General features: G+C 42.8%; 1 protein-coding gene across 1 annotated transcript in view; it reads right to left on the bottom strand.

Annotated features, from left to right (window-relative positions):
• DAPK1 (death associated protein kinase 1) overlaps positions 1–23,805 on the bottom strand; it is a 161,086-nt gene that overhangs the window by 57,011 nt on the left and 80,270 nt on the right. The window contains exons 3-6 of the mRNA XM_083186573.1: positions 9,531–9,752; positions 1,181–1,319; positions 885–1,014; positions 721–769 (exon numbers count right to left, since the gene is read on the bottom strand). Coding sequence (XP_083042699.1) covers positions 721–769; positions 885–1,014; positions 1,181–1,319; positions 9,531–9,752 — 540 coding nt within the window. The remainder of the gene's footprint in view (positions 1–720; positions 770–884; positions 1,015–1,180; positions 1,320–9,530; positions 9,753–23,805) is intronic.

Below are 23,805 nucleotides of genomic sequence, written 5' to 3'. Positions count from 1 at the left end.
TGTTAAGTTTTACTTGGAGACCGGACCAGCCTTTTCCATGACATATATTGCAAAATAACTTCCCCACTGCTCCCCCTAGAACTATAGGGGTGGTTTGCAGTCCTACCAAGTGGATCACACATCTGCTGGGGAGTGCAATCCCATAAGTGAAACTCCACCCAAGAAAGGTTTATTGAGCGAAGCAATCTGTGGTCACATTAGACCCATTATTCTACTGGATCCCTTACAGGACGAGATCCATTCCTATGGTGCCTTTTATTAGAGTCTGATACAGTACCATATAGGTTGGCATAATATCACCTATTTCCTCTCAGACATATTTATTTAGCAGCACTCAATTTTTAAATGTATTGTTATTTATTAGTTAATATTGTCAATATTATTAAATGTGTTTTTCATTGACACCTAATAATTATCATTATTTTTTAATTAATTTCAACCAGCTAGCGCGGTGTACACTCTTCTTTTGTATTTTGGTTCCTGTTCCCTGCCTGGGGTGTCACTATCTGCTGTGGTGTTTCTAGCACAGGTCTGGTTTGCAGATCAGTGCTGATATACAGACCACACTGTGCTGGAAGCACTACAGCAGACAGCGACACCCCAGGCAGGGAAGGGGAACTGCAAGGGTTTTAAAAAGGTGGCGGGTAGAAAGCGAATAGAAAGCACAGTCAGTCATTTTTATATTTTTGTCTTTTTAGATGTGTAAATAATCATCCTTACCACATATCTGACTCCAGACCAAGTGGCTCATAGTTTACGATTTCAGGAGCTTTAGTTGGGAGACAAGAGAGACAGATTTTGTACACAGTACTATGCTACAATTTTAGAACAAAGTCATTTTCACAATAATACCAACCAGATGATTAGCATGTAAATGCACTTACCCACAAATTCTGGAGTTCCAAATATATTTTTGAATTCATTTCCTGAATCAATTTTGTGAGCCAGGCCAAAGTCAATAATTTTAATGCGAGGCTTAGGCATATTCCGGTCTAAAAGCATGATGTTCTCCGGCTGGGAAAACAGAAGACACACAATAGATTAATTAATAACAGCAAACCTTTTCATACAGTAAATCCAGAGAATTTTACACCTGGCAGGTCTGACATGACTGTAAATATGAAGTGCCACTTTTACAAGCTTTCACTAAGGAATGATGCAGGCAGTGACTGCTCTGTACCTTGAGATCAAAGTGAGCGATTTGCAGCGAGTGAAGGTAATAGACACCATTCAGGATCTGTTTGAGAAACTCTGTAGCTTCCTCTTCAGTCAGCGATTCCTTCTCCGCAAGGAAATCAAAGAGCTCCCCACCTGCAACACTGGAAGGATGCAACATGGATATAAAATTTCAATAATCAGATAGAATACATATACAAAGAACAATTCCCAGCAAGACCATCCTGATGCAGAATAAAGTAATAATTTACCAATTGCATAAGTGGTGGGTGCACTGTGAATTCACCGCTGCACATTCTTTCCCTTACACACTCACCGGTAAATACCAGCTTTCTAGTTTGTGGTGTGCTGACACACAAATTGTCTGCACCACTACCAGTGTGACAAGATATTAGCTTAAAGCATTCCTCCCTCGGACAATCCATAGCATCGATAGAGTACCTTGGTTCGTGCACAATCTACAGATAAATGCTCAGCTACATGAACTTCGGCGCTGGGTACAAATCTGATTCAGGCTCTAGGTCTTCTGGAAGTAGGTTTAATACCAGTCAGGCAGTTTACTTTAAATGTGACACCGGTATTAAGCCCACTTCCAAAACGCCTAGAGCCTGATTCAGATTTGTATGCAATGCTGACATTCAGACAGCTGAGTATATAGAATATATATATATATATATATATATATATATATATCTATCTGTAGACTGTGCATGTGCAGAGGTACTCTGCGGTATGCAATCACACATTAAAAGGAACATTTGTGCATGATGTCACAAAATTGAAGTTCTCCCTTTTATACAAGTCCCTTGAATGTTTTAACAATGAAGGGACCTATCCATACATTCAGTGGGTCCAGGGCATAAAGTGGTCATGCAGAGGTGGGGAAACTAATTTCTCTATGCCACCTAATTACACCCCCTCCCACATTAGGCAGACATCGGGCCAGTTGTAGGGTTTTTGGCACCCCCCCTCAAAACTAGAATGCTTTTATATGAGAATTACTGTTCAGGGCCAATGTGGAGGTTAAAATGTTCCACCACACAGTTATTCCCCCTCACTTTAATCCCTGAGTGGGCCGTACCCAGAACTTCATAGAAACACTGAAGCCCCAATGCCTCAAGAGAGACACCCCTGTCCACAGCAGCTGCTCGTTACATGCTCCATAGTGGTGCCCTAGTAGATATTATACCCAATGGTTGTGCCCTGGTTCATTTTATGTCCCACAGTAGTGCAACACAAACCTCCCTTACCATCAAAACTCCCTGGAAAGAAAACTCCCTAATGCAGAAGAACGAGTTGAGATCTTAAAAGGTCAGCAGGACCCTTCCTATAGAACCCCTTGTATTTCTGTCTGGATATATTTTGTCTGCTGCTTCCTATTAAATGTTCCTGGAGCACTGTGACACCTTACAAAAGGAACTACAATAATAATGTTCAAATTGAGATCACAATACCTACATGCCTTGCTGTTCACACAGAAGCAGTGTAAACTGAATGATTTACTAGGATTTCAGTGACGGCAGAATAGTCCAAGCTTTGGGATCAATGCTAACATCGAATACATGGCAAGAGCAAATTCCAGTTTAAAAACACAAAGAAAAACAAACACTATAGGAATTGTGCACTGGAAACCCCTACTCTAAAGACTCTACATAGATACAAAGTGAGGTTAAGTAAACAGAACCTATATTCTAGTCCAGAGTCTATACTAAAGATTATGTAAGGAAGCACAACATGTATTTAGTTCTTTACTATACTGTAGCTTTTCCGAGGGGGGTATTAAATCTTTGCAGTTTTTTCACCAGACCTAAAATAAATGTCACAGATTCACTGATCAGAATTTAATCACTGGTGATTTTGCCTGTTGTTTTTTTTTTGTGTTGAATCGGCCTGGGCTCAAACAGCTGCAAAAATGGCTGCAAATTAGCCAAAGCATGCAGAGTCACTGCAAATTCACCAATCAAATTCATTAATCTACACGGGAGGTGCCTGATATTTTTCTCCTGGAAAAATCAGCGCAGAGATTGAATAGGGCGTATTTAATTTGCCCTAAAAACCAGGTGAAATTGTAAGATTATTTGACTGGCAAAAAAAAGGCACAGATTGAATAGCCAGTAAATATTCAAAAGAGGAAGGAAAGGTGAGAAGGAAGGGGATCTTTCCTGGCACCAAAAATACAATTACTCTCTTAATGGCCTTCTGCTCTCGAAGAAAAGGGAATTCCTCACACTCTTATATAAAATTATAGAAAGATAAAAGAAAATGAAAGCGATCACCCTTAAAAATAAAATAATTTTATTAACTAAAATTGCGGTTCATAGATGTTCAATATTATATATTGATCAATATAGAATGAGTTTATATAGTTGGGATTGGATGTTACTTTATTGTAAGATACTGTTATCTATTATAGATGGAATTCCCACTATGTATGGATTAAATAATTTTCACCCAAAGCTTGTTCAAAAACATGATATAAATGATCAAAGATACATTCTATTATGTATAAGTTTTTAAGTTGTGATTAAACCTAAGTTAATAGAATGATCATTTTTATGCACTCAGTGCCATTCATTCTTGGATTGGCCAATGATCCAATGTGCTATATGTATGTAAAGTAGCAGGCGTTTCTGTCTATTGAAAATAGGCAAATTGAAGCTATTCTAAATTTGCATCCAAAACAAAGAGCACATTCGTTTTTAGTATTTAAGGGCATCAAAGCAAACAACTCTGCATGGTTAATATACAGCCCTTGAAGGACAGAACAAAAAAGTTAGCCAGAATGATAAAAGCAGGTTGCTAGTGTAAGTTACAGGAAGAACACCTAGAAGTTTGTAACGGTGACCAGGTGAAAACAAATGGAAGAAAGAAAGTAAACGTACATGGTGCCAGCTAAATGCAGTCGGCTTACATAAAAAAAAAAAAAAAAAAATTAAAAAAAATCACATTTCATACAAGTTAAGGGGGTATTCAATGTTGCAAACTAGCGTTAGTTTCCCCAAAGAATAGATGAAATTGGCATTCCATCTATTCAATCTTTTTCCTTTTTTGCCGATTTTCAGGATCAATCAGAAAGCAGATGTGGATCTGCGAATCCGCGTCTTTTTCCCGCACAAACTGCCGCTAATTTGAAAAATCAGCATCCGTTTCTGCAAATGCAGATTTGGCTTTTCAAAAAGCAGAGTCTGCAGCCACAAAACCAGGACACTTTCCTGGGGAAAACGGCCAGGATTGAATAGTGAAATCGCCTTATTTCTGTAAATCGAAAATAAGGGGAAAGATTGAACACAACCCTAGATCTATATTAAAACTGATAATCCTGGGAATTCACTACATGTAATATGTTTGTCCAATAGTGGTTACAGCAGGTTTGTGCACACTTGTCAGATAGGAGAATTTCCCATGCAATAGCAGAACAAGGACAGAAAGCTAGATTATGACCAGGTCATAATACTGATGATGATAAATACCCAAGAAAATCTAGACAAACATGTTACTGGAATGTCTGGCCGGACAGGTGTTACCGGAAATGGATGTCAGTTTGATGACAGAAAAGTATAAAGAACAACAAGATGAACTGTGTACAGACATACCTCAGTTAGGGACAGAGCAACACCTGCATAATTCACCAAATAGAGAGATATAGATATATATCTATATATATCTATATCTCTATATATAGATAGATATCTACTTGGCTGTGCGGCCTGGCACTCTCCCAAGACAATAGCGCCCCGGTGCCCTCCGGAAGATATTTAGAGTAGTCAAATGAAGACAAACTGCGGCACTCCAGGGTCTTGTAAAAAGTCAAAAAGGCATTTATTCCATAAATGCAGAAAGATCCGACGTTTCGAGGATCAAGTCCCCGTTTTCAAGGTGTAGGTGAGACAAGGTGTTTGTCTCACCTACACCTTGAAAACGGGGACTTGATCCTCGAAACGTCGGATCTTTCTGCATTTATGGAATAAATGCCTTTTTGACTTTTTACAAGACCCTGGAGTGCCGCAGTTTGTCTTCATTTGACTACTCTATATAGATATCTATATATACATATCTATATATACATACATACATATACACACACAAAACATTAATGTGAGAGCTATGTGTATTGTAGCCATTTTGAGTGATAGTGTTAGGACCTGCAGAAAAGTGGGTCCCGTGAAGGGGGCTGCAGGCTTAAATGCATTGATCAATTCATGAACTAAATCTCCACTATTGATTAATATCTGTTAATTTAGTGAGTGTAGAGCCCCTACAATGTCTGTTTAAACAATGTGATCACAAGCCATAGGGCACCCCAAAACTAGGAAGGTGAGTGCCTATGTTTAGTGTATATATTGTTTATTAGAGTCATTTTTTTAATTAATTAGTCTGATTGTGGTCATGCACCCTGTTTTAACCTATACTTCATAGCTTATGTTAACCACTTCCCTAGATGATTAGTGACAGGTGTGTTGGTAACTGCTCACCTTTAAAAGCACAGTCTGCTGTGAGCTTTAGACCAGATAGCATGCCTTGAATCAAACATTAATGTGAGAGCTATGTGTATTGTAGCCATTTTGAGTGATAGTGTTAGGACCTGCAGAAAAGTGGGTCCAGTGAAGGGGGCTGCAGGCTTAAATGCATTGATCAATTCATGAACTAAATCTCCACTATTTATTAATATCAGTTAATTTAGTGTGTGCAGAGCCCCTACAATGTCTAATTATATATATATATATATATTTTTTTTTTTTATACATTTACATTAAATGGTACTTGTGAGTTATCCGGGCTCCCGATTTTTTGATTGTATGCCTTAAGTTAAGGCATACAATCCGATGCGATGCGATACGATATCGCATCGCATCGCATCGCATCGCATCCGACCATCGGATGCGATGACCCGATTTTTCCATAGGAATCAATGTTAAAATGATTCCTATGGAAAAAGGGGTCCTTTTCATACCCCTACTATCCAAGTGGGCATGGAGTTGGATATAAACCTGTGGCGAGCGTAGCGAGCCACCGAGCCCGAAGCGTGGCGAGCGAAGCGAGCCCCGCGAGGGGACGGTATTCCGTGTCCGCTCGCCACGCTTCGGGCTCGGTGGCTCGCTACGCTCGCCACAGGTTTATATCCAACTCCATGCCCACTTGGATAGTAGGGGTATGAAAAGGACCCCTTTTTCCCATTGAATTCCATGTTAAAATGGACTCAGTCCATTTTAACATTGATTCCTATGGAAAAATCGGGTCATCGCATCGCATCCGATGGTCGCATGCGATGCGATGCGATGTCCCGATCCGACCCGATTTTAAAATCGGACGCCCGGATAACTCACAAGTACCCATTAAATATATATCCACATACATACAATCTACAAAAAATATCAAACAATGGCCATCTATATTCAATGGCGGGGGCGAGTGGTGACAGGGAGCAGGGCTGCCTGCTCACTGTCACCGCTCGCCCCCACAGTATTCAACTGACCCCTCTAATACGGTGTATTCTGCTATTGAAGCAGCTAAACCCGTGGTGAAATGCAGCCGATTCGCTGCATTAGCCGCAGGTTTTGCGGTTTGGGGGAATCCTCGTCATCCTGTGACAGCGAGGACTCCCCGGTACGCTGAATAGGGCGACAGGCCAGCAAGGGGGTTAAACAGCGAGGATCACTGGTTTACTATGATCCTCGCTGTTAAACCCTTGCCGGCCCCCATTGAATACGGCCCACAGACAGTGAGTGTGGCATGCACCTGAAGAGATGACACTTGGAGTAAGCATGGTGGCGTGGCAGTGATCTAAAATGTACTAATACTAATATAAAGTCATAAGAGCAATGGGCACAACAAGCAGTCCAGTCAGCTACTGAATATGGGGGATTTTATATATACATAATTACTTTTACAAATATATACGTGTATAATTACACACAATTGGAACTTGTTTTGAATTATTTTGTTGTGTTATTGGATTTTGTTGTGTATATTTGGTATATACAGAACCAATTAAGATAAAAAACAATACAAAATTGCATACAATTCATGATATAATTCAACTGACGTGAAACACTATCTAGTGGTTAAGTGTCCAACTCCAACCATATTTTTTATGTTGAGACACCACCCATATGAAAAAGTTTATGGAAAGGATTGAGTGATAGCACAAAACTTTATGATCAATTATTTTAGAGGAGATCGATGTCTAAACTACTATAAGTAGTTAACAGTTGAAGTTGCACTTTTAGAGTATAGTGCTCCGTGTAAGATAGAAATATTTAATACAACCTTACAGTGATAACAGCGGGAATCCAGTGGCAGTGTGAATAGAAGATATTCCCCCAGCTACAGCCCGCCTGTCGCTGCCATCGGATGACGGACAGCTGTTGATGATTTTAGTAGGGAGCGAGCTGTAGGGAAATGAACTGTGATCCGGCAGCGCTGTAAAAGGCACGATGTCCCGGCGGTTCTAGCTACACCCGCCCGACGCTGTCGTCCAGTGATAGGCAGCTGTCGGATATATTAGCAGGGAGCAAGCCGCTCTGTATGGAAATAAGGCTGCAGATGGTAATCAGCGCCAAAACTGAGTAGCGTCAACTTGACCAAATTAGTAGTTCTCTGTGCAAAGCTCGATAGGGGGTGGTTAGGAATCCGGTTGGAATAGATGCTATAATGGGGTTCAGCAATCCCCAACCCTTGACGTATTTCTCAGTTAACTGTCACAACGGTTTCATCAGAGGGAATGGTTAGGGGGTGGACATTCAGTATATTTAACAGGTAAATCATCCAATCGCCGTAGGAATCAAATTTAGACCTAATTGGTATAGCCAGGTGTGTATTAACCATTTATAGAGCATGTATAGTGGAATAGGTATGAGGCTTTAATCAATTCAATGAAAACATTCATACATTATTCAAAATGTTAAATAATATTAATAAAAATTAATTTGTTACAATAAAATGAAAAGTATTGCAAATATACATACATATAGAAAACGAAAAAGGAATGGCATCTTTAATGAACCTTTGTTTAAAGTGAACTATAACAAGGTCATTGAAAACTGTATAAAGAGCAGTGGTTCAGTCAGCAGAGCTCCCGTCTCTCAAGCAGAACAGGGGCACTGCTGCACAGCTACTGAATATGTCTGTGCCAGGGCATGGAGTCCCCCAATGTCTTCCACATTAAATTCGGACATCACCATCTAGGAAACATTCGCAAGCTTAGTTGTCTTGGTCATTAAGAGACCACACACACACACACACACACACACACACACACACAAATTGCTCCTATAAATCACTTCTCTTTTGATCTCAGAGATCACCCCCTGATGTTAATACTATATTTAACCAGGGCAATCAACCAATTTATACATGCCCGCAATGTAGCTTACCGCTATAAATGCATAAGTTACACTTTTGCTTACAATACAACTTGTGTCCCTCATATATCATATATCAGTGTGTTCATTCTTCTTTGTGCACTACCTGCTCAGGTACACGTGTAATCTAGGATAGTAATAATGTACCCCCAGGCAGTCATCAAGAGATCTGTGAATAGTTTTATACAGATCAAGGGACTAGAGCACTTTTTATTACACTTTCAGTTTGATAAGAAGTTAATTGCATTCGGTGATCATTATATCACAGTGTTCTTCCCTAGCTGATAAAACCAATTCATATCTAATAATGTGATACAAGCGACATCACCACTCAACAGACATAAAAGATTACATATAAAATGCAATGTGTTTTATACATTTGTAGAAGTCTTTGTGTATGTGATAGTGACTTTAATCTCCATGCACCAGGGGTTGGGACTGGGTTAATGTACTGTTGATAACTCTGCACAATCCAATGCTGCCATATAAACATATGATTTCAACGTTCTGGTCCATGGGATATAGTCTAGGCACCTGGCCTGAAGTTTTTTATGATCTGATGGGATTACAGTATCCCATTTTTGATTTGAGGACCAACTTTATGCTAATCAAATGGCCTTTTCTGATGTAAATACATTTCCCTATAAATTAATTTCAGCACAAAAACTGAAGAGAGCCATTTGTATGAGAGCCTTCTGACCCTAAACCTAATGAAATCACTGGTCCCTTAGCGTTTCCGTGCATTGAATTTCATAGTTATGCCACTGGCGAGGAGAGGGTAGAATGGAGGTTTGCCAGCATTGTGTGTCCCATATATGACACCCCATAGAGAAAGTAAACGAGCTACAAACTTGTTTTGTTAAGCAAATCTCTCAGGCTGGAATAATGAAGGGCCCTTGAAAAAGCAGCTTCTTTCGGTGTTGTGCATTACATCATCCTTTCAGTGCCCGAAACACAAACAAGCATGGGGTGGGGGGTGGTTGTAGCACTTACAGCTCTAGAATGAGAATGACATCTGTTTTGTTCTCGTACACCTCATGCAACGTGATCACATTAGGATGTTGGATTTCTTTCAGTATGCTGACCTCCCTCTCAATATCCTCCCGGGTCACCCCACGACGGCTGGATTTGGTTCGCCTCTTCTTGATGAATTTTGCAGCATACTGCACACCAGAGCTTTTCTCCTGGCATTTCTTCACCACTGCAAACTGACCGCTGTAGAAAAAGTAAAAAAAGGTTGAGTGAAGGCAACAAGCAGCCTCTTCTCTCACACCGCAAACTGCATTATTTCCTCATCGTTACCAGAGGTTATCAGGCGTCATATGCCAATTCTAGAAAAGTTATGCATTTACAGAATTGGAGCAGTTACAGAAGCAATGAGATGGATGTAGGCAAAACTATTTTCATGTACAACAAATATTTAAAAGATACAAGTTAAGGTATCTAATGTTCTTATAAAAATAAAAATACATTATTAAAACCTCTTAATACTACATTTTCATGCAAATACCTGTACTCAAAAATAGTTTGAAGCAGAGAAGGGAAAAAGGGGACATGATACAGTATATCCAGGGCTTTAACAAGGTCCAGGATAAACATAAGGACATCCTTCCAAAGATATAAGGATCAAATAGGGTTTGAAGTAACAATATGGTTAAAAAAAGGGGCAGACTAGATGGGCTAAGTGGTTCTGATCTGCCAACTAATTCTATGTCACGTAGCAAACACAGGAGTAAAGCATGGGAGTTTGCATGTCACTGTTAAATTCTAATGAGAGTCTGTATATAGGTCGGCACTCAACATGTACAGATAGACAATACTTAAAGTTAACAAACACAAAACGTCGACAATCAAAAATTGGACATAAAATTTTAAAAGGAGTTAAAAACAAAATAAATGCAAAAAAAAAAAAAGGAATTCCCAACATCTGCTTAATTTACTATCCATGTGGACTGGAAATGTAAAATAACCTTCTCTGAAGCATGGCGAGCGAAGAGCGCACACAAGGGTTCACATTTTTATTGATGGTGGTTCCATATTACCAAACATACAAGACAGTGGGCAGGGGCATCTTAAGAAAAGGAGGAAGCCTGTGTCCTCGGCCGGGTCCCCTTCTCTCTGCCAGGAGCAGTAGGCTCTGAGTCTCTAGTTCTCAGACCCTACTGCGCAATCGCTGACACCCGCACTAGAGCGCTCAGACTCCAAAGCGCATGCACAGATTGCCAGAATAATGGCTACCACGTTGTTTTTCCATTGGTTTCTGCAGCACTCCTTTTGCAGCATTACCAAAAGGAGTGCTCAGGGGCCCACGTGCACCTTTTCTAGATACGGCACTGATACCCCCTCTTTACATCTACAAGCCGGGTTGCACCTAGGATTTTCTACCCAGCTTCAACCCGGATGAGACCCCGCTCCAAGCTGGCATAATCCTATGCAGGTGAAGTCACCGAAGGCAGGTCCTGAGCCGGTGCTGGGAGATAAGAGCATCTCCCAGCACCCGTTATTTCATTGCAGTGAATGTTTCCCATCGACCCAGGCTACCCGGGTTGAAATGCCAGGTCTCACAACCCATTTACACCACCTGCAAACCTGGCTTATTGCGTGCTCCCGTGCAAAAACCCAGGTTTGTTTAGGCTGGTATAAATGGGGTATTACAGTGGCGCTTACAATCTATATTCTCTACAACATGTATTTGAACACACATTCATGCTAGAGTTCATTTTGTTGAGAGAAAATTAGCCTAACCGTATTCAGTATTTTTGGATTGTAACCAGAGGAAACCCACACAAGCATGAGGACTATATACAAAAGTCCACAGAGGGCCATGATGGAAATAAAACCCATGACCTATGTGCTGTGAGGCAGTAATGCTAACCATTACACCATCTGTGCTGACAATATAAACATGATATTCAAAAATAACATTGCTGGTGGGGCGTGGGGGGGAGTCTACAAAACAAAAGTGGTCACATAATGAAATTTTGTAATGCCAGGTCAGTGAAGAGAATCGGCTATGGCCGGAGAGCATGCTTTTCTACCATATATTGCAATAAATTAGCTAAAAGGTAAAATCCGTAAATCCAAAATTCATGCCAAGTTTTTAATAGACCAGGTCACGCTCTCATGATAAAGCTTCAGACGGTTACACAGCTAGTTTAATATTAAAAATGATTTCTAAATGACCTTGGTCAGATCAGTCCTTCAGATTACAGCATAGTCCTTTAGGATGTATTATTATACTGTAAATACTAGATACCTATGCTTTCAAAGGATTGTTTTTTGTTTAGACAACATTGTGTAAAGTTTGATTTGTATTAGCAACAATTTGTTCACCCATCACAATAAAACCACTGGAAAACTGGCCATAACCTCATTTTATGGCCAGTTTTCCAGTGGTTTTATTGATGATGAGTGAACAATAAGCAAACGAGTTGTACCGGGTTTGCGATATGAAAGTAGTAAAAAAAGAAGGGCAGGGAGGTGATGGAATTGGCCCAGACACATTGCAGACCCCCAGCCAACCAGGTGAGAAGCCACCACTGGTTAGGGTTATGACCACCAGTAAGACCATCCAATCCTTCTCCGAAAGGTTTAGCCATGGGATTGCCATTAATACTTTATAATTTGTGATCATCATCAAGAAACAATCTCGTTTCTTGATGATAATCACAAATGATAAAGTATTAATGGCAATCCCATGGCTAAACCTTTCGGATAAGGATTGGATGGTCTTACTGGTGGTCATAACCCTAACCCAGGGCTGGGCAACACCGGCCCCTGTGAGTGGCAGATTTTACCCTACCTATGAAGAAGCCTGCATTGGGAATACAGCCATAAAATATTGGTTATGTGAAATTACTTAAGGTCTTATTCTAATCAACCTGTTTTATATGTTTTACAAAGTACACAAATAAATGAATTAAGTAAAACAAGAGGACAGTGACTTAAGGTGGCCACACACTAGGGCAACTAGGGAGAAGTCACCCATGATCCCCCTTGAAATGCCTGGGAGGTTCACTGCATAAGATACATTGTGTGCAACAGGTCTGTATAAGGTGTATCATTTGCAATCCCAGCCAAGCCAACTGAAAAAGCCACACACACACACACACACACCCCCCAAAATCCAGCTGAAAGTCTTGGTGATGGGACCCATTATGCAGCCTTTGCGATCTTCAGGCTCAGATGTGATGCTGACGGGACCACACATCGCGTTGGCCCTTATGTCAAACACATGTGATTTGGTCACATTTTAATCCAATTCCACGCCGGACAGTGACCAAATCGCTGTGTAGTCATACCAGTGTATGGGCACATCCTGGCCGACATGCCCTGCCCGTTTAGCAGCGCTCTATAAAAACAGCCAGGTCCGTGGGCCTCTGCCACAGCATGAAGGAAATGAGGACCGCAACACACATACGGTGACTTATGCGACATAGGCACAAAAACATGTAAAACTCCCTTCAACTTTTTTATATTGAACTTTTCCATGTCGACCAATTGCTTGTGGCGTCCTTTTGAACATGTCGACCTATGCATTTTGAACCTTTTCACGTGTCAACCAATAGTGGCCAACCTATTGAATGTCGACCCTATTACCCATACCTGCTGCTGCTTTGCTGGCACGACACTTTCTACATATGTCTGCTCCTGAAGCCACCCTCACTATGCCCCTGGAAGCCCCACATTGATTAGGATCGACCTTTAGTAAATATACCCGAAGATGAGGAGCAGAATTCGTGCTGCATAAATAGATTTGAATATTCCCACCCACGGCACGCATCAGTGTTTGCTGTAAGAGACTCAGCTACAATGTAATGTTGTTTTGTAGCATTGTTGCTATGTACGTATGCTTAGCTAAGTGCTAAATGTCAAGAATCAATCCAGAGAAATACAGCAGTTTAATAATTTAGCATAACACAGAAGGAAACGACGCAGCCATGTTTAGTGCATTTATCACCGTAAAACCTATGGAAACCAGTGATCCGCACACGACAGCTGTATTTCTCACAGATCTCTGGCAAAACAACACTGTAAACATGCCTTTAAAATTAGCATGACAAAAACAGCAAGTCGTTCTTATCAAACTATGGGGTGAGAATTAAACAGATAGGACATCAATTTTTACATCCGATATTCATTCACAGTAAATTCATTTGGCAAAAAATAAAAATAAGGTTAAAGCAGTAGAACATCACTAGAAATGAGAACTGCTGGGAGGTACATTCTGTACGAACACAAGCTCAGACAATAATCTGTGGGACCCGTTTTGTGTGACATCTCACTGGAGTCCAATATTTACAGGATCTGATTTTTGTAAAATTTATATATGCAATTTTTGTAATGGTCTTGTATTTACAGTCTAACACAACATAGTAAAGGATATGAAATTTAGCATAAAAAAACATACTGTACCTAACACAACATAGTAAAGGATATGATATTTAGCATAAAAAACAGGTACTTGTTTCCTAGCACGGCGCCCGTCGTAGGTGATCGCATACCTTAAGCGACCGACACAAATTTAGGGCTATTTTTAATCTTTTCCCCGACAATTAAAAAAATAGCGTCCATCGCATGCCTTAAGTTAAGGCATGCGATGCGACCGATGCGATGGACGCGATTTTACATAGGGAACAATGTTAAATGGGCCAATGCGCCCCCCCCCCCCCGATCAACGGCAACCCGAAGCGTGGCGAGCACAGCGAGCCCGCGGTACGCATCCTCCGACCTTTCCATACCCCCAATATCCACGTCGGTGTGGATGTTATATAGTGTGGCGAGCGCAGCGAGCCACCGAGCCTGCAGCGTGGCGAGCCACGCGAGGGGACGCGTAATACCTGTGAAGTAATGCGCGTGCGCTCACCGCGCTTCGGGCTCGGTGGCTCGCTGCGCTGGCCACACTATGTAACATCAACTCCCCACCGACGTGGATAGTGGGGGTATGAAAAGGTCGGAGGATGCGTACCGCTGCGCTCGCCACACTTCGGGTTGGCATTGATCGTGGGGTGGCGTTAACAATGGGGGGGCATTTTAACATTGGGGCCAATGTAAAATCGGGTCTCAGGAACCATTTTACATTGATTCCAATGTAAAAATCGCGTCGATCGCATCGCATGCGATTTGGTGTCATGCGATGCGATCAACGCGATTTCGGGGGGGTCCCGATGGATACAAATTTTATCGCTGGCGCCGTGCTAGGAAACAAGTACCAAAAAACATACTGTACCTAAATGACCAAGTTAAGAAATATCAGATTCTTACCTGATAATATGTTTTCCTCTACTCCACCATGGCAGCCATTACATATGGGTTTTTCCCTGATTGGGTAGCTTTGGAAAGGAAAAAAAAGACTCCTCCTGTATAAAAGGCTCCTCCTCCTTCCTGCTTGCGTCTTTGTTTCTAGCGCTCAAACACAAACAGTTAGTTGCACAGAAAATACAGGGTCGGGAACTATGCTGCCATGGTGGAAGAGAGGAAAACATATTATCAGGTAAGAATCTGATATTTCCTCTACCTCCCCCATGGCAGCCATTACATATGGGTAATACCCAAGCAGTTCCACGTTTCAGGGCTGGGCAAACCAAATTATAACATAACTTTACATGATGATTTCTCCTTCTCTTTTTTTTTTTTTTTTTTCTAATTTTAAATTTTTTTTTTTTTTTTTTTTTTTATCTTATATCACTGCAGACAATACCTTACGTCCAAATTTTGCGTCCGCTGACGCCATCACATCCAGCCTATAATGTTTAGCAAAAGTGTGCACCGAAGCCCACCCTGCCGCCTTACACAGTTCTAGTATGGATGCTTCACCCTTTTCCGCCCATGAAGTTGCCATCGCTCGGGTTGAATGCGCCTTCAACCCTTTGGGTGGTTCTGCTTCCATCACTTTATAGGCTTCTAGAATACAGCATCGAATCCATCGAGCAATTGTCATTTTTGACGCCTTCTGCCCTTTGTTTTTACCCTCTGTGAGTATGAATAGGTTTTTCTCTTTTCTGATTTCTTCCGTTCTTCGTTTATATATTGTCAGTGCCCTTACTACATCAAGTTTGTTCAATCGCGCTTCCTTATCGTTTTTCGGATTGCCACAAAACGACGGGAGTATAATCTCCTGATTTACGTGAAAGTTCGATACCACCTTGGGCAAGAATTGTGGATTTGTTCGTAATACTATTTTGTCTTGAAACTCATTCATGAATGGCTCCTCTGACCACAGGGCCTGTATCTCGGATACTCTTCTGGCCGACGTTATGGCCACTAGAAAAGCCACTTTCCAGGTAAGTATTTTCAGCGAGACTTCTTGTAATGGTTCAAACGGGTCTTTAGTGAGTGCATTGAGTACTAAGTTCAAGTCCCATGGTGCTAACGGCTGGTGAAACCTTGGCCTAATCTTTTTCGCTGCTTGAAAAAACCTCTGGATATACCTATCCTCTGCTATATTTTTGTCCAGCATTGCTGCCAGTGCTGACACCTGCACCTTCAGAGTGCTAACTGCCAGTCTCTTATCTAGGCCTTCTTGTAGAAAATCTAGTATTACTGGAATCTGTTCCGGGTTTCTATTTTTGTCCCTGCACCATGATGTGTACTTTAGCCACGTTTTGTAATACACCTTCGATGTATTTTTCTTTCTTGCCCTAAGTAACGTTTCTACCACTTTACTAGAGAACCCCTTATTTAGCAATGTCCTGGTTTCAACAACCATGCCTTCAGATTCCAGGCTGATGGCTGATCCTGCTGCACTTTGCCCTGTATCAGCAGATCCGCCCTCCTTGGAAGTTGCATCGGTCCCCCTATCGCCATACGAAGTAGTTGGGGAAACCACGGTCTCCTGGGCCAATTTGGCAAGATTGCGATCACGGTTGCCTTCTCCCTTTGCACCTTTCTTAGGAACCTTGGGATTATTGGGAACGGTGGGAATGCATAGAGAAGTTGCTTCGGCCAGGTTGCTGTTAGCGCGTCCCACTGCTCGGCCTGTGGGTCCTGGAACCTTGAAAAGTACCTCTCTACTTTCCTGTTTTGTCTCGACGCCATAAGGTCGACACACGGGTTGCCCCAGTTCTCCACTAGCATTGCAAAGACTTCTCTGTTCAGTCCCCATTCCCCTGATACACACAGGGTCCTGCTTAGGCCGTCCGCCACCTGGTTGTCCTTGCCCGCCAAGTATACTGCTTTTACACTTAGTGTTTGTACCTCTGCCCAGGTCAGCAGTTTTTCGGCCTCCTGCATCATGCCTACACTGCGTGTTCCTCCTTGTCTGTTTATATATGACACCACTACTTGGTTGTCCGATCTGACCACCAGTTCCTTGTTTTTCAGTATTTCCTGAAAAGCTCTGCATGCACACACCACTGCCCTCATCTCTTTGAGATTCGAAAGCATTTTTCTCTCGTCTGTCGACCAGATCCCTTGGGACGCCTGACCCTCGCAGACTGCTCCCCAGCCGGTCCCACTTGCATCCGTCGTGATCACCACCTGGTCGTGCAAATGAAACAGTCTTCCTGCCTGCAGTCTGCTTCTGTCTGACCACCACTTCAGATCTTCTTTCGCCCTTTGTGTTAGCCGAATTCGCTGGGCCAGATCCTTGTTGTTGCCATTCCACTGCGTCAGATAGCACCTCTGCAACTTTCTCGTATGGAACCTTGCCCACTGTAGGGTTTCCAAGGCCGAGGCCATCAGTCCCAGCACCTTCATACATGCTTCTGCTGTAGTCACTGATTTTCCTAGTAAAGGTTTTATTGACTGAATTAATTTTTCCTGTCTTTCTGGCGTTAAAGTGACCCGGAGCGCCTGAGTGTCCAGAATCACTCCCAAGTACTTTATCTTGTTTGACGGTTCTAATTGACTTTTGTTTTTGTTTATCAACCACCCGTGCTTTGTCAAGAATTGTAACACCTCCTCGGTGTGTTTTACTGCCAGTTCCTTTGTTTCTGCCATGATTAGCAAGTCGTCTAAGTACGGCCATATCACTATGCCCTTTTGTCTTAATTTTGCCACCAATACTACTAATACTTTGGTGAATGTCCTTGGTGATGTTGCCAGGCCAAATGGTAGTGCCCTGAACTGGTAACTTACCCCCTGTATAGAAAACCTCAGGTACTTCTGATGGCTGACACAAATGGGCACGTGGAGGTACGCGTCTTTGAGGTCTATAGAGGTCATGTATGCGTCCTTCTTGAGGTCTGGTAATATGCTTCTTACCGACTCCATCCTGAACGTCTTCACTTCCACTAGCTGATTCAGTTTTCTTAGATCCAGTATAGTCCTGAATCCCCCTGACGGTTTTGGAACCACAAAGAACCGCGAATACCAGCCCTCTTTTATTTGTGACTGTGGTGTTTCCACCACCACTTTCTGCTGTATCATCTCTTTTAGGCTGGACAACAAGGCCTCCTTTTCTACCGGATCCCTTGGTATTGGAGATTCTGTGAAGAACGACCCTGGACGTTTTCTGAATTCTATTTTGTAGCCCTGTCGAACAATCTCCAGTACCCACTTGTCTGAAGTGGATACCTCCCAGGTGCTCTGAAATTTGAGCAACCTGGCCCCAACTGCCTGGGGTTCGGCGTCATTGTATATTCTGTTTTGTGACGAACTTGCTGTCTCTGCCTCTTTGGGCACGAAAATTCGCCCTTGAAAGCCAGGTACCTCTTCTGTACCCTCTGCCTGGCCTGTAGCTTCTCGCCTCACGATACTCTTGACTCTGGAATTTAAAATTTCTATTCCCAGGCGTCTTTCTAATTTGTTTCTCTTGGGGCAGCCACACTGATTTGCCTCTGGAAATTTTTGTAATGATTTGGTCCAACTGGGTACCAAACAAGTAGTCCCCCTGGAAAGGAAGGGTCAGCAGCTTATTCTTTGATTGTACATCGGCCGCCCATGGTTTGAGCCATAGTGCTCGCCTGGTCACTGCTGCTGTCGCCCCGGCTCTCGCTGCTAGCCTCATTGCATCGAGTGAAGCTTCAGACATAAATTCGATCGCCAACTGCACATTTTGTACAGTTTTCAGCAGCTCCGACCTCCTTATGCCGTCCAGCATGTCCGCCTCCAGCTGATTACACCATTCTCGCGTCACCCTAGACGTGATGGCCATAGCTGCTGCCGGCCTCAGAGCTGCTCCTGCAATCAGGTGTTGCTTTCTTAGCCCCAGTTCCATACGCCGTTCCATTGGGTCCTTAAAATTATTTGCGTCCTCCAAGGGGAGGGTCAATTTTTTCGAAAGCCTCGCAATTGCTGCGTCTACTTTCGGTAGCTCATCCCATGCCGTAGTGAGATCCGCCTGGAATGGGTACATCTTCCCCATTTTCGCCGGAATCACAGTCCTTTTATCCGGATGTTTCCATTCATCCCGTACCATCTCAGTTAGAGGCTGGGATAAAGGAAAGATTTTATTCCTCTTTTTCTTGTCTCTAAATAGTAATTCTTGTAATTTAAGCTCCTCTGGGGCCTCCTCTATATTGAGTGCCTTATTTATCAGGGCTAACAGATTTTCCACCATATCCACACTGAAGTCACTCTCAGCTTTATCCACTGGTGTGTCCTCTGTGTCCTCTAAAGCCTCTGCTGTAGAAATTCCTGGTTCCTCCCCAGACTCTCCCTCACTCATGCGGGAGCGCCCCCTTTTCCCAGTTGCTTTCACCAGGTCTTCCTGGGTCACAAAAGTCCCGGTAAGGGCTGTTTTAAGCATGTCCACTAGTCCGGACATTTGTGACAATGGGATCCTAGGGACTTTGCATGTTTCACATACACTGCCCACATGTTTATCCGGCAAGTTTTTGTCACACATCAGGCATTTGTCAACATGTTGTTTCTTGTGCCTGGCTTTCCCCGCTTTATCTTTACTGCTGTCAGACCTGTTAAAACAAGCCTCTTGATTACTATACACGTACACATTATACCTTTCTGCCCTCTTTTCATGGTGGCTTACCCCGACTTTTGTATGGCTTGTCTCTTTTCCTCCTCCATTTTTAGGTAGTCTAGTCTAAAAAGACATGATACCTTAGTGTCAAGCGGCCAAGACAGGTATAACAGTCACATTGTGAGCACACTCACCCTCCAGTGGTAACTTCGCCAGATAGTACCTCCGTCTGCCGCCGCTTACACACTTCAGCTGGGAGCTCCGTTGGTGGCATAGCTGCCTGGCGTTGCTGCTCATATACTGGCGCGCCGGCCCCCCTCCAATCGGAGCCGGCCGCGTCATCCAGCCGCGCGCTGCGTGCACGCGTCCATTACTCACTGACACGCGTTCCCACGCCGGTGACGCTGACGCGTACGTCGTCATCTTCCGGCGCCTCCGCGCGCGCACGCCTTCTCACCCGCCGCTCCATGTTGCTGCGAGTGTCCTCGACGTCCGCCCGGCTTCACTGTCTGATGGACCCGGACAGATGACCGCTCCCTCAGTCACCTAGGACGCCGCCGCCTGTAGCCGCCCACACCTGAGGACGGCATGCGGCTCGTGAGACCCGGGCCCTCTCAGGTACCCATTCTCCCCTCCATATCCCCGGAAGGAATGAGGGGAGATTTAAGCCAGACTTCACAGGGCAAGCCACCACCTTTCTGCTACCCATGTTTTTTAGGGAAAGGAAAAAAAGACGCAAACAGGAAGGAGGAGGAGCCTTTTATACAGGAGGAGTCTTTTTTTCCTTTCCAAAGCTACCCAATCAGGGAAAAACCCATATGTAATGGCTGCCATGGGGGAGGTAGAGGAAAGATAATTTAATTAACATAAAAAAAAAAAATTGTAGGAATAAACCTACTGTTAATTTGGAGAACACTGTTTAAATATGGCTGTAGAATGTGGGTATAAGCAGGAGGACCAATTAAACATCACAATGTCAGTGAATGCAAGTTTCTGATGGTCATTCCACTTGCACTTTCCTTCAAAATGTCAGTCGGGATTTTGGGACAAACACCAACCACAAAAACATGGAATCAAAAGGCTGCATGAAGCAACTACTCCAAGGCACCTGAATTACAGAATATGCTGATCAGGGTGTTGAATGGTCCGGTTACAGCCACACAATGTTGTGTCCACAGTCATGAGCTACTCTAGCAGCTTTTTCCCTGTGCTCCTCCATCTGTAATAGGCTATGATGGAACAACCCAGTGTCACACTGGCTGTAGCGTGCATCTCTAGCGGGTTGGGATCATTTGGTCTACAGCATGATGGTCAACATTCATTAGGTCAAAACCATTAGGTCGACATGGGAAAAGGTCGAAAGGTCATTAGTTCGACAATGTCTATGTCGACAGCCAAAATACGTTTTCAATGTTTTTTTTTTTACCTGAATGTCAACACAGACGACATGGACACAGTTTCAAGTGCACCGCATCCCCTCACTCGTGATGCGTCGGGCACAGTGTCTCGCTGCGCTCAGCACACTATTATATTCTCCCACCACGCCCTAGTGGATGGTAGGGCATTAATTACCACCTGTCGGCACATGTCGGCTCAAAAACAGTGAAAAACCCCATGTCGACCTTTTGCTATGGCTGGGGTAGCCAATCCTAGTCCTCGAGAGCTACCAACAGTGCATGTTTTGCAGGTCTCCTCACAGAATCACAAGTGAGCTAATTAGCTCCATCTGTGTATCTTTTAAAATGTGTCAGTGATTAATGAGTGCAGCTGTGCAGCAGCTAGGTTGTCTGGAAAATGTGAACTGTTGGTAGCTCTCGAGGGCTAGGGTTGGCTACCACTTTCCTATGGTGATCTAGACACATATGTCGACCTAATGGTGTCGACCATCATGCTGTAGACCAAATGACCGCATCACTCTCTAGCAAGGAGGAGGGTCCTGCACCAAGGGTTACCGTATCCCCGACAATTATGGCTGAAATTGCTCCATGTGTATGGGGCTTAAGGAAAATATGTTTTATAATTTGGAAAAATAAGGATTGCAAACTATAAATATTGCAATGTTAGTACTATATAAAAAGTGTACTAAAACACACAACATTGAAAAGGTGAATTTTCCTCTCATTTGAAAGCAGGTTTATATTTTTAAAAGATACTAATAGAAACAAAACAAAAAAAAAAAACCAAGGCAATGTTTTTGGGCTGCTGTAATTGATGAAAATCATGATTTATATATGAGCAGCGGTCTCTCCAGCAGCAGTAGTGTAATGTAAATACTTGGCAATACAATGTGTAGGTTTCCAGCCTACTTAAGCCAATTTATTTCACAAAGGGTCAAGTCAAACAATGAATCAAGATTGTAGACCAGCACTGGAGCAGATACCGTAGGCAATAACAGTGATTTGTTGGGTGATCTTCTAATACCTATTGAATTACTGCAGTATTATCACCCTGAAATGGATCCTTTCATTGAACTTGGCAGCTTGCCCTCAATCCCCTGCACTATTACACTGTAACAGTCTACTAGTGCCATCTTCTCTTACCAGTGTCTTGTTACTACAATGAAACTATGAGCACAACAGAACACATACACCACCTAAACTATGTGCATGCTTTCAGGGACTGCCCAACAAAACAAACAGGCATCCTGCTGCCTTATTAAACACAAACATTCTTTCTGTTGATGAAATATATGTAATTAGCATAAACCCATTATAATTAACTCATGTCATGAAGGCAACATACTGAGAAATGCATTAACATGAATACAGCATTTGTGGTAGATGACTATAATATTCAATTTACTTTGACACCGCTTGCAATTACAACAATCATTTTCACCTCTGTCCATCTCAAGACATATATTACTGCATCACCAGATTAAAAATGCATATATTATATATATAGCGTTTATGGTGTAGTAAAACTGGAATACAGACGGTTCTTTAGAAACTTTACAGATGTGTCCACATACAACGCTATACCCCATGCGGGATGCAGTCAATTTACCTACAATCAAAATCCCGACGGTCAAAATACTGACATTTAATATATGTTGGTATTTTGACCATGTTGATATTTTGACCGTCGGTCAATGGTTGTCGGTATTATGACCGTCGGTATTTCATACCGAATCCCCCCATGCAACAAAAACTGTAGCGCTAAGCATATTTGCGTGCAACTTTTTTTTATTTTTATTAAAGCATTACTTTACTTCTACAATGTTCACAAAGAATACATGACAAGACACTATAGAAAATAAGATACAATATGTGCTATGTGTAGACATTCCATATTAGAAATATTACAATTGGTAAATACAGTGAATGGCAAGAACCATGTCACAAATATATAGTGTTCTAACAGGACACATCATGCATCAAGCTTACTCACTGTAGGTGCAGAGGAGGGACTGCAATCCAAAGACCATTTCATCTCCTCCAGGACACCCCCCCTCCCCCAACGGGTGTGGTATAGGGTTCAGACAGTCGTGATCCCGACAGTCATTATCCCGACTGGCCGGACTCAGAGCGCAACAAAGCCCCTTGCGGGCACGGTGGTCATGGACCCCCACAAGCGAGAATAGCCGGTGGAGACCTGTTGGGACCCCATCCGGCACCCCCCCTAACTATCCAGTAAAATTGAAGGATCTCTCAACATTAACCTCGTCTCATAATATTCTGTATTTTGGAGGTTTCTGACTCTGCTCTGGAAATCTCTAGGAAAAGTAGCAATTTAAGTTTCCAAAGTATAAAAAAAATGTTCTGATTATTTTATCTTTACGTAATGTGGTTTCTAACTAATTCATTTTAAATATGTGGTGCAGCTTTCCCTTAAACAAAACCAAAGAATGTGTGTGTACGTGTATGGAGGGGAGTGTTAATAACTATGACAGCAGAACATTTACAAGCTGCTACAGGTGAATTTCTTAAATCCCTTTTCAATTTTTGGGGTTTCAGGGAGAATCCAGAAAACTGCCCATTCTACAGTAAAAGGAAGATAGTTTATCAAATGTTCAGTAGAGAATTGCAGCCAAAGGGGCATATTCAGGGTCCGGCGTTAGTGCGTCCAGTTCCGCCTGTTCTAGCTTTTACATCAGCTAGACAGGCAGATTCTGTTTCACCCTTTCACCAATTAGTGTATTCAGGGTGAATACAGGGCGGAACGCCTCCTGGCGTTAAAACACCAATGAGGCGGAAGGGAGGGGGGCATGTACAATTCACCTGCCGTTAGCTTATGCAGGAGAGGTGCTGTGGTGCTGCAGTGATTGTAAACTTTTAGTTTCTCCTAACTCCCCTCTGCCACATTCAGGGGAGTGTACTGGACACCCGCTCCCCCTTCATACTGGCTGACCCGGTGGCTGTGTCCCCCTTCCGTCCGTCCCTCTCTCATACAGTACTTACTTGTGGT

This window comes from Crinia signifera, chromosome 1, assembly GCF_055691185.1.
Source record: "Crinia signifera chromosome 1, ASM5569118v1, whole genome shotgun sequence".
Classification (NCBI taxonomy): Eukaryota; Metazoa; Chordata; class Amphibia; order Anura; family Myobatrachidae; genus Crinia; species Crinia signifera.
Note: the sequence above shows the minus strand (reverse complement) of the source record. Positions and strands in the feature narration are given on the sequence as shown.